At 40.7% G+C, this 12236-nt stretch overlaps 1 protein-coding gene across 1 annotated transcript in view; it reads left to right on the forward strand.

The window, feature by feature from the left end:
* LOC147731524 (sodium channel protein type 2 subunit alpha-like) overlaps positions 1-12236 on the forward strand; it is a 662760-nt gene that overhangs the window by 220845 nt on the left and 429679 nt on the right. Inside the window, exon 4 of the mRNA XM_086956588.1 lies at positions 3688-4004. Coding sequence (XP_086812714.1) covers positions 3738-4004 — 267 coding nt within the window. The 5' untranslated portion in view covers positions 3688-3737. The remainder of the gene's footprint in view (positions 1-3687; positions 4005-12236) is intronic.

The raw sequence follows: 12236 nt of genomic DNA on the forward strand, positions 1-12236 counted from the left end.
TGGTTTTAACTACGGGTCTAGATGTAGTAAGGACAATAACCGTATTGCTGGAGACACAAGCCGACGCGCGTTTCGGTGACAGGCCAGTGAGGCCGCACCTTCGTCAGGGCTAGGGGCAGTATACTGGGAGGGGCACAAGGGTAAAAATCTGAAAGATAGAGAGCAAAACAAAATTCATTTTACTTTTGTGTATATACATATGCTGCTCATAGAACAATTCTGTGCTATCAACATATATTTATCATGATTCTTGTGCAATTTAACATTTCAGACATCTATAGAAGATTACTAAGATTCGAGAAAGCCATTTTGTCCATATAATAAACATTGGAGCAGTTACTAAACTATGATTAGTATAACTATCTGCCTGTCCAGGACCTTGGACCTCATCTTAACTATAGGATCATGTGTGTGCAAGAGAAAAGAGTGCTGGTATAGATCATGTACTATGAGAACATGTACGAAAAAAAGAAGTTTATATACCTGCCTGTAAGTGGAGAGCTACTGTTGTGTGAATTGTGCTCGATGGTTCATTCAGTGAAGGCTATCATGATGCCTTTCTAGATTCCACGCAATAGGGAATCTATCTCAGGGAGTGTCTCTAGAGGGTTTGACATTACACAGCGATCAACGGTCAACTGTAGGAGCATTGCTCCAATGTTTATTATATGGACAAAATGGCTTTCTCGAATCTTAGTAATCTTCTATAGATGTCTGAAATGTTAAATTGCACAAGAATCATGATAAATATATGTTGATAGCACAGAATTGTTCTATGAGCAGCATATGTATATACACAAAAGTAAAATGAATTTTGTTTTGCTCTCTATCGTTCAGATTTTTACCCTTGTGCCCCTCCCAGTATACTGCCCCTAGCCCTGACGAAGGTGCGGCCTCACTGGCCTGTCACCGAAACGCGCGTCGGCTTGTGTCTCCAGGAATACGGTTATTGTCCTTACTACATCAGGACCCGTAGTTAAAACCATCTACCTGGACCAACACTCCGATCCATACAACACATTAACCACCTATGTGTTGTACTCGCCAGGATCAGAAGAATGAATGGTAGAATGAATGGTGAATGATACAAAATGAGAAAGAGTGGGAAGAGATTGAAGTGAATGAGACAGAGTGTGTGTGTAGTGTGGCTGGTACTGGGTAGGACTATCTTCCCTGTTGTTGTTGCCCCCATATCTATGTTTGTCCTATTTATGATCTAAATGTACTTGTGATACAAAAATTTCATTCAATATTTATATCCTTGCCATCTTTAAAAAATAAAAAATATATATATTTCTAACATGAACTGTATAGTCTACTTGATTTGACCATGTGATTGTTATGTGTAGTGTCAACCCCTAGGTTAATCACCCCTTCACATATATCTGTTGGACCCTCTAGCTGGGGCCTTTATATCCTGAGGCAGGGTGTTCTTTCTTTCTATTTAAATTGGTCTCTCCCCCCTACTACCTGCCCATATCCTAAAGCTACCCACGGGGAACCCCCTTCTTTGTCTAAGGGAAACAGAAGAAAGTCTGCTCCCAGCTGGCAGGAGAATTTTTGAAGCTCCTGCCTGCTGGTGTCAGGAGTTTTAAAAGGCTTCCGCCAAGCAGGAGCAAACACAAGTTTCCATTTCCTTGCTGGTGCAGGCAGGGAGACTGCTGTGTTCCAAGTGTTGGCTCCCTGGGCCATAGCATGTGAACTGTTCACGGAGGATGGGGTCTCCAGGGCCATAAATGTCTGAGGGATGGGGAGCTGCATGGCACCCTTTTAAAAAGATCAATGGTCCACAGAGCTGTGGATCTAGGGAGTAAAAAAAGGCCTTGAGAGAGGGTCCACTCCCCCCCTCCCCATAAAAAAAATCAGTTTTTTTTAAAGAGCGGGAGCCCACAATTCTTTTTTTTACATTTTCCTGAACCCCTCTGCAAATATGTGGCAAAATTAAAAAAAAATGTTGGCCTCAGGCTGGGTCTCTGTGGGACCCCGTTCCCTAGGGCCCACCCATTTAGAGATAGGCAGGGGGGCTTTGTTGGCCCGCCTTCTCAGGCCAAATTTGGCGATGGGGACCCGGCGTCCATTCTGGGTGCCCTGGTCCCACCCAGGACATCCAGTGACTTTCATTGGGGAGCGAAGGGGAGCCTGAGGGCCCCTGTGGTCCCTGCTGGCCCCCCTGCTGCCTGCGGCAGCTGGCATTGCTTTCAGACATAGGGGCTGCTAAAAAGCATCTCCCTCTGTCTGAAAGCAGATCTTCTCTGCTTCCAGCAAGCTGGAGAATTTTCAATACTCTTGCTTGATGGAAGTGGAGCATTTGCAGTGGCTTGGCCGCAGAGGTAAAGCTCCCGCCAATCCACAGCAAACAGCTATTCTCGAAGGCACCCCGGGACGTAGCAGGAGCTGGTCCTTTGGCCAAGGCCATCTTTAGCTCCATGAGGGGGGACGTGTGCTCCCCTCCATTGCACGACTTAACCCCAGGGACCACCAAGGACTGCAGTCCTGGGAAAGTGGCAGTCCCCGAGCCTGCGGGGGTGCACGCAGGCCCCCACATTAATTGCAAATTTGCCTTGGGGGGGGGGGGGGTGGTGTTCCCAGGGTGACGCAATTGCCTAGCGATCAACCCCGTATAAATTAAAAACAGTATCCCGGGGAGGTGGTGGCCACCTGAATTTATATGCCCTTGGAGGGGGACTCCCTCCTACATAAATTGTGCATGCCCCCAGGACCTGGCCCACCAGGGGCTCAAGATTACAGAAGCGCAGGAGCCTGCACATCTGTATTTTTTTCTATTTTCGGTGGAAGCCTCTGTTCCAGTGCGCTCCTGCCTAAAATGTTTTTTTAAATGCTTTTCCTAACCCCCCCAAGTGCCTAGGGGTCAGGGTATTTTCTACCCTGCCCGTTTGACTTTTTTAACGTTTTTTCTGGGACTCTGCTTGATGGCTGCTGCCACTTCCTGGTTTGAAGTGTTCACAGACAATCAAATCTCAGCACGAGGTCAGTAGGGGTTGCAGATCCTTTGTGTCCCTATTTATACAGTTAGACATTTCTTTTAATAACTCCACACTTACAGAACAGATTCACACTAAATCTCAACAAGGCACTCCCCTGAACCAACATCTACCTTTCTGCCAAAGTTGGTGAAATTCTGTTCAGCAGTTTGGACTGTAGCCATGTCTAAAGTTCTGGTGGAAATAAACTTGGGAAACAGGTTTTGGGACGCACCTTTTTCTCGGCCCCCACTCGACAGATCACCCCGAAACTTTCAAGACAGCAGCTGAAGTGAGTGGCAAACAAGTTTTGAAGGTTTCGCGAGGATGCATCAAACAACACTAAAGTTATTGGCAAATGAAAAAAAACATTTTTCTATGGAAACTAGGTGCTAACTATTAAGTACCTACTGGTGGCCGCCAGTAGGTATTTAATAGTTCTTGCAATATTGAAAAGTAATATATTATTTCAAGCGCAAAGCATGCCTTTTCATTTGTTTCTTAAGAAAACTGCAGAGGTGGACTTTAGTGTCAGTTCTGCGTGTTTACAATATACAGCCTGCTTTCTAGTTCCCGAGGCCTCTCTTCCAGTTGTTAATTGGTCTAAACATTCACATCTGTTCTGAGGTAAATGTCATTGAAAATGTTTCCTTCTGCTCTTTAGCAATATTTAAAATATGGGTCATATGTTTTCTTTGTTTTGTAGTGTTTCGTGATGTGCATGGTTGAAAGTAATTAAAAATCCAGGATGAAAAGATGGCGCAGCAACGTCTTGTACCACCAGGACCTGACAGCTTCCACTACTTCACCAGAGAATCTCTTGCAGAAATCGAAAGGCGTATTAAGGAGGAAAAAGCAAAGAAACCCAAGCAAGATCATAGAGATGACGATGATGAAAACGGCCCAAAGCCAAGTAGTGACTTGGAAGCAGGCAGGTCACTGCCATTTATTTATGGGGACATACCTCCAGGAATGGTTTCCACGCCCTTGGAGGACCTGGACCCATATTATTACAACGAAAAAGTGAGTGTTATTTGTGAAGTTTCTCTATAATTTGGAAGTCTGCACTGTGTCAAGAATCTCTGAATGAACATTTGAATCAATAAGTTAGAAATATTTTAGAAAATATGTTTTATCGCTTGTTTCTCAGAATAATTTACGTGTAACTATGGCTGACAAGTAGAATCTTAACAAATGTGCCATTGTGTGTGAAACAAGGTAATGGGATTCCAGCAGAATATAAATCACAACACTAAATAGATATGAAATATATTTTTATTGTAAGGGGTTGTTCTTTACTCCGCATCCTCTTTTTCCTCCACCCCAACTAATTTGAGAGTACAGCTGCATAGCTGCATATCTGGCTGCATGGAAAGTGATGTCACTGCTACCTGTTGAGTCACTTCTATTCACCACCTGGGAAAACTCTGTCTTATTTAGAGGTGGGACAGGACACTGCTCCCAGTAAAGGTTTTAATTCAGTGCTTTTAACATCTGGCATGTATTCAGCTATGCTCAGTTCTCCTATGCAGGTGTCCACCCAGTCTGCTCAGTTATATATTTTTTCCATCCATTTGCATGAACTGAAACCAGTTTTACTCAGCTCAGCATTTTGCTTCCTTTTCATAGGTGCTTTTCCTGTTCTCCTTTTATTAAGTTTGAACATTCAATGCTGCAAAAGTGATTTCAATGAGAGGTCTGCAAAGTTAGAGAACTCGCGACTTCACATTTTTTAATTTTGTTTAAAGGATACCAGATACTCTAGCTGCAACATTTTAAAATTGAGTGAAAATAATGGGGCTTGCCATGCAACAGGCATGCACCCGCTGCTGCAAGTGGCTTTGAGCATGCAATACACCAGTCACAAGCTGTGTTCGTCAATTGTGCCATGAACCTCCCAATTCTCTTTACCGTACGTCCCATTGCAAGATTTTTGTCAATGGTGATAGGAGATAAAGACACTGAAGCACAATAAAACTATACCATCAATCCCCCCACCCAGAGTCACCACTAATAAAGAAAAGCTGTCAGAAATAAAGTGTCAAAATATTCCACATCCACAAGTATATCACAGTAGTACCCATTATCACCCAATTTAGCAGTATTAAACTAGATTTCCCTTCCCCTCAAAACTCGGGAACTATTAGATGAATCTGTGTCTGCTTCAGAGTCCAACAAACTATCCAACAGGTGTTCCCATGCTTTAACGCTTTCAATTTTCCCTTGTTCTCTTATAATTTCATGAAACAGCATAGCACTCTCCAAACGTGCCGATTTAATCATTTCTTTACGCCATCTAGTAATTGGGGGACCATGCGCTGATTTCTAGTGCATAGTCTATTCTCATTTTGCCATAATCAAACCTAAGTCAGTAAATCTAGTAGTAGTTTTCTTATTTTTAGGATGAGGGTATCCCCTAGGAGGCAGGCCAATGGTGCACAGCGATATCCCACAAGGTCATTCCATTAATATATTCTATTACTTCCTCCCAGAACCCTGTTAATGAAGGGCTGGACCATACCATGTGGAACATTTCGTCCCCCAGCTCCCCACATCTAGGGCATTTTTAAGCAGCAGTCGCATAGAACTTGTTAGTCCTACCAGTTGTAAGATATGCTCTATGCAGGATATAACAATTTATTCATTTGAACCTGGCATTTCTAGTAACAGCTGGTATATGCACTACAATCCTATCCCAGTACACATCATTAATTTCCTATCCATGTTAGGAAGTTCCTTCAGGTCCAGAAAAGAGAAACTATGACTTTGGAGAAGTCGTTTAACTTAGTACCACTTTGCAAAGTGTGAAATTCCCTAACTTTGCCTCACTTCTAAAGCTTCGTCTTTCACTTTGACCATCCCTTGTTTCAAGCCACGCAGGCATACATTTGGAAAAGTAGTAGTTCCAATGAGATCCCCAACGTGCAGTTTAAGGAAGAATACTTTATTGTAGAGCAAGAGAAACTCCATCCACCAATCTCAGCCCCAGCTCCAGACTAACTGCTCAGTTCAAGACATACCATTCTACATTCCAGGTGAAACACAGCTAACCCACAGAGTAAAGAGAGACAGCACACTATAACATTACATCATCCCAGGTACGTATACCACACCAGCGAGGCATACCCATGGCACTGGTATTGAGTATTCACCTGTGAGTGGATGGCCAGTGTATGGCCAGTAACTGGCCTGGTACTGTAAGCTGACAGCTGTCACTTGTTTCTGCTCCTTAGTTGCCATGTGGACAAAACTGATGTATGGGAATAGAGATCTGACATTGGGAAAACTAGCCACATAACCTGATTTATTTGCCATGGTGGGCCTAAGATGCATCTATGAGTAGACCAGGTGAGGTCTGCAAATGTGAAGGGTTCCCTACAGGAAGGTTTGGTGCTAGGGCAGCACTTAACAGAGGGAAGTAGTAGATTTAGAGGGGCTCAGAACAGACAATTGCATTGCAGAGGTGGTAAATAGCCTTTGTTTTTTTGACTGAGTAAGGAAGCTAATAAAGGGATTGATTCATATTACCTGCCTTTTCTGCATGGTCACCCCTGACTTTTCTCCTTTTTCACAGCATATGGACTCTATGGACTCTAGGCCCTGACACTTCTACTGTGGCAGAGTCTGTACGCTGTGGCACTAACATGGCACTGGTATAATTGGTTTCACCCAATTGGTCTTTTTGACTTTCCTCGAACGCTACAATAGACAGTGCAGAAAATATAGCAGTATGTATTGACGCCACTCACATACATGACAAAAATATATGGTTGCCTGGAGCCCCACTGAGTTCGAATCGGTTGCATTTTAGAAACTCTGCAGTAACCCCAGGCAAGGAAAAGTGCCTTTGTCATGTAAGAAAACCTATTTGTACATATTAATGAGTCACGTCCAACTGATCTGTAAGCCACAAGGCAGTGTGCTAAATATAAGAAAAAATGGACACTCTGCATTTGAAGTTAGGCCTAAAAGTTGTTTTCATTGTGTAGGTTCAGATGCATTTTCTATGTGACAGGCCTAGTGTTATATTGCTGCTTGAAAAAATGTTAGAAAAATAATTCAAAGATATTTTCCACTTTTTGTCAAAATTGGATTTAATTGTGAAATCAGAATTTTGATAAATATAGTGGAAAACAAATTTGCAATTATTAAATTGAAGCACTCATCTAAATACAGTCCATAGCGTATATATACAGTCCAATGATTCTCAGTAACATGAAGTACTCGAAAGTCTTTTTATTATTGAAGACTTCCAAACATTAATCAAATCCTTATGACTTAGGTTAAAAGGTACGTGCATATGTCACAGCCAGTGGACAAGTGTTTTGTCTACTCAATCTTTTCATTGCAGCAAATAGTACATATGAATAAGTTGTAGCATTTAAAGACATGATGACCATAGGTAAACTAAAGATCAATGTAAATGGGACAGAAAACCTGTGGTGGTGAAGGGCCCAATCACATTATTTGAGAAAAACAAGATAAAGGAATGCTTCCGATAGACGTGCAGAGTGGCCCAACTAAGTAGGAAAAAGGAGGATAACCAGTTTCAGAAACCCATTGAAGTGAATCTTCTAAGAATAACTCTCCCGAACAATTACATTACTAAGTCTTAATGAGTGGATATGACCAGAGAGAGAAAATAAATGTGTCTAGGGAGGAACGTCCTGGTTATATATACATGAGCTCTTGTATAGAATCCGGGAGAAAGTAAAATAAAAAAATAAAAACAGTAAGTCCCTGCTAAATGGACAACCTAAAATAGGTATACAATAACCCACCGTAACTGCACATTGTTAATAAAATGTAGGTAATATGAAACATATCTAATACCTGTCTACATGGTATGTATTGTTGTGGAGAAAGTAAATATTGTATTTAATATTGCATTCTAGGAGTCTCAAGGTGTTTAGGCTAAAGAGGACCCTGATAAGACTGTAAGTGAGTAAAAGATTTGTAAGCAATGGTCTGTAAAAAAAAGTACTAGAATGTATATTAGAAACCTATGCATGTATTGTCACCTGGTTCATGGGTGCGTGCCCGTCTAAAAGTGCTCAAAGAGACCTAATGTGTTTTTCCGGACGCTAAAATACAGGGCCAGGTGGGTTATAGACACTGAAAGAGGTTGGAGTCCTGAGGAATCCAGTCAGTGAGCCGCCATGTCGGACAAGGTTTCCTTTATTGTAAATCATGTCAATTCAAATGGATTGCAAGTTCAAGCCATATCCAATTAAGACCGTAATAAGCCTGTGTGTAAGTGACAAACCTATGTAGAATGGTCCATAAATACAAAACATAGCTTACAGTCTCGAAAACCAATGCATGTAATCTCGCCTAGTATATAGGTATGCTGGTCTCAAAACTCTGAAAGAGACCTAAATGTGTTTGAAGATACTACATTACCATACCAGCATGGGTGTAGACATGGAAGGAGGACAAGGTCCTTGGGTATGAAGTATGCAAGCGGCCATGTTGAAAGAGGTTTCAGTTGATGGAACTAGGTCAGTTCTAATTGATTGCATGTGAAACCATAGCTAGTTTAGACTTGTGAGTTGAATGTAATGCAAAGAAAAGTACCTGCCACATGGCCAAATGTCTAGTAAGGGGAATAAATATGATAGATAAACTATTGAGACAAAATATTCATGTCTAAAATGGACCAGATGGCATGCCTAAGACAAAAAGATATAAATATGTATTGGCTGCATGTATAAATATGGAAGAAATATTGATGTGAAAACATGATTGGCCTATATAGTTAAGAGACAGGAGACCATCAACTTGTTAGATAGCTAGAGGAGTAAACAGAATCATGTACAGAGAAAAATGTAATAATCTGAGAAAGTACAATGCAAAAATTATTTCAACATTCACAATTTGTATACAGTCCAAACTACCCTCAGTATACCATCACATTATTTGTACCTATTGTGAAACTTAGCTATATGCAAATGAAATGTGTGCATAAATATAGAAAGTGTGTACATAAATAGTATTGGTACATAATGGTCAAAAAAATTGCAGCAGTACAAATTCAAAAATCCAAGGGAAAATTGGGTGAAATGGGTGCCTTTATGGACTGATTTAACAATCAAATACAATGTTCATACAGTTCTAATAAGGTAGATCCAGCCCAAAACATATCTAGTAAAACACATAAATGTGAGGACACAACAGCGAAAGGCTAAGATAAACCCCTATATCATGGGCATTGACTTAATGGCATGGGTGCTTTCTCTAAATGGAGAACAAACTGTAATAAGAAAAGCACCATAATGGCAGCCAAACAAGCAGTCTTCTAGTGAGCGTTCTATTCTTTCTTCCCTTCTCAGGCTTGGAATGTGAAGTGTACGCTGTCAGAGCATTTCGCACTTCACCGAATAAATTTCCTGAGCAGTAGCAGTTTGTTGGGGCTTCATTGAGTTAATCAGGTAGGGTAGTGTCGTCAGTGGGTGAATGTCATTTTAGTTTGGACAGGTTCAATTCCTTAGTTTCCCCTTTGAGAGGAGTTATTCTGAAGGCAATGTCTAGTCTTGGAGACTGTCTTCTCTGGTTAAGAGAAGCATCTCATCTTGGAGCAATAGCTGCGGAATCAGTTGTGAAATTAGAGACGTGCCTCTCCCCCCTCAACTGATCTCAAGTGCGAGAATAGTATTGTAATTCCCTTCCCTCTTGTGTGTTAATTCCTTTGGTATGCACAGCAATTGAAGAAGTTAAGAAATTGGCGGAGGCAAGTTACAGAGAGAGAGAAGGAGGGTTAATCACCTGACACAAGGTCCTTTCCAGCATCTCTTGTTTTTTACGCCTCCCAGGAAGCCTTGGGGCCCCTCAAGAATCTAAAGAGAAATAAATAGAGAATTGAATTTACTAAAGCTGAAATTCCAATTGAACTGTGTGGTTCCAAATAGACAGAAAATTGAATTAACAACTACAAACCTGAATATGTTCAACAAAAAGGAAAAACATACCCACTATTAATTCTATATAAGTTATAAAGAAGAGCAGCTAAAGCCTAGATCTAACAAGGTATGTAAAAGAATAGATTTGATCTCATAGAAAATAAGAGAACATATCACACCTTAGAAAGAATTGCTTGTAATAGGTGTTTCTTGTTTTACAGTTTCTCAAAACTTCAATGAAATACACCTCCTGTTACTATACAGGCAGTAAATAAAAGAAAAACCAGAATAGAAGAACAAGAGAGTTGAGGAACCGAGGACGGATCAGGTAGTCTCTTCTTATCCCCATCCCCTTTCCCTCCTTGGGGCTTTACTGATTACCAGTCTCATTGGAGTCAGTGGTTGTCCTAAGATGGGCATTGGGAATTAGCTAAATTCTGCTCCTGTACAAGCCTAGGTAAGAACTCTGACAATAACATATTGTGGTTACCCTGTAACATCATACAATTGGGCATACTACGAATACCTGTGAGGTGAAGGTTGTGCTTTATAAATGTTTATTATTATTTTTATACCCCAATTGCACAGCATATATAAATCTCCTGATATGTTGACATAAACTCCAAGTTAGTCCATTAAGAAAACATTCAATGCTCTATTAGTATTAAAACCCCTGTCAACTGCTCTTAATTGAATGATCTATCTGGTTTCTAACCTCCTAAGGACAAGTTTTCTATTGCCACCTCTAGGGTTGGTTTCCAATTATGCAATTTCATGAATTTTTTTGTTGATAATTTCAAATTTATTGTGAATGTTTTTTGTAGTGTACTGAAAAGGGATAGTTGGTATTGTTATTCCTTATATCGCTAATGTGCTCTTGGGCCTGTCTTTGAGTGGTTTAATATTGCTCCCCATATAACTAAGTTTGCACTCTCAGGTTTTTACAATACACAATGTATTTGGTGTTACAGTTAATGAATTGTGTAACCTCATGTCATCTGTTCACGTTGTATTGAAATACTGATACTTTGTCTTGAGCAAAAGGTAGACGTTACTTTGTCCACATTTGTGGAAACCGTTTGGCTGTCCCGGTAACCATGTACCATTACTGTTTGTTGCTCAAGTTTCGAAAAAGTCTGGCAGAGTAGATTCCTCAATGTCCTGCCTCCACTGTGTATCAGAGATGGTTTAGAAAACATTGAGTCACTAAGTGCAGTGTTTAGTTGTAAAAGATGCAGGTGTCTATAAAAGATTGTATGAACTTCCGAACTTGAGGCATTGTATGATGTGATAAATGAAAATTTGTTGTGGTTCGTATAAGTATGTCTTCTGTTTTGCAAAAGACTATCACGTTGACCCCTCATAATTTTCTGCTTAGCCTTGCTAAGGATCTTTTCTGAGTAGCCTCTGGCAGTAAATCTCCTCTCTAGCTGTTGCAGTACTGAGAGGAAATGTTACTTATAACTACAGTTGCGTCTGAGTCTTATAGTAAACTCAATCATATCCCACGTATGGACATTACTCGCACTATTGGACAAAAATTGACACACTTCCTGATTTCTGATCTGGAATATAGATATTTATACAACCCAACACCTAATGCACCATGCATATATATTCTGCCAAAAAACCACAAGCAAGGGAATTTCCCTTCCAGTAGGCCATTAACATCTGGCATAGGTTCCCTCACTTAGCAGATATGAGATTACAGAGACCTGTGTATGGATTGGACTGGTTCTATTTTGTTAGAGCTGTATGACCGTTGTTTTTGATTGCTAACTCCATGCAGGCACTCATTCCACTTAAGTTGCCTCTGGGTTTTTTAACACCATCGCTGCTGCAGCAATTCCCCTCCTGTGCTGCTTATTCTGCATTCCCATTGTTCATGACGAGCTCAGCTCGTCATCAGCACAGCTCAACCGTGCCTCATGACGAGCTGAGCTCGTCATGAGCATCGAAGGGGTTAATTTGCTTTGCTGCAATTTTATTGACATTTATGTACCAATACTAATCATATAAACACTTTGTATATTTATGCACAAGTTCCGTTTCCATATAGCTTAGTTTCAAAATAGGAACCAATAATATACCATTATACGGAGGGCAATTTTGGATTGCACACAAATTGTGGCTGTTGAGATAATTTTGCATTGTACTTTTTCAGACTAATACCCTTTTCACTCTACATGTTTCTATTTACTCCTCTATCTATCTAACAAGGTGATGGTCTCCTATCTCTTAACTATATAGGTCAATTACTTTTTTACACCAATATCACTTCCATAGTTATACATGTGGTTAGTACATAGTTATTGGAAATTGTGTGTGCTCTACATGCCATTCGGTCCATTTTGAC

This window comes from Lissotriton vulgaris, chromosome 2_1 (genome assembly GCF_964263255.1).
Source record: "Lissotriton vulgaris chromosome 2_1, aLisVul1.2, whole genome shotgun sequence".
Classification (NCBI taxonomy): Eukaryota; Metazoa; Chordata; class Amphibia; order Caudata; family Salamandridae; genus Lissotriton; species Lissotriton vulgaris.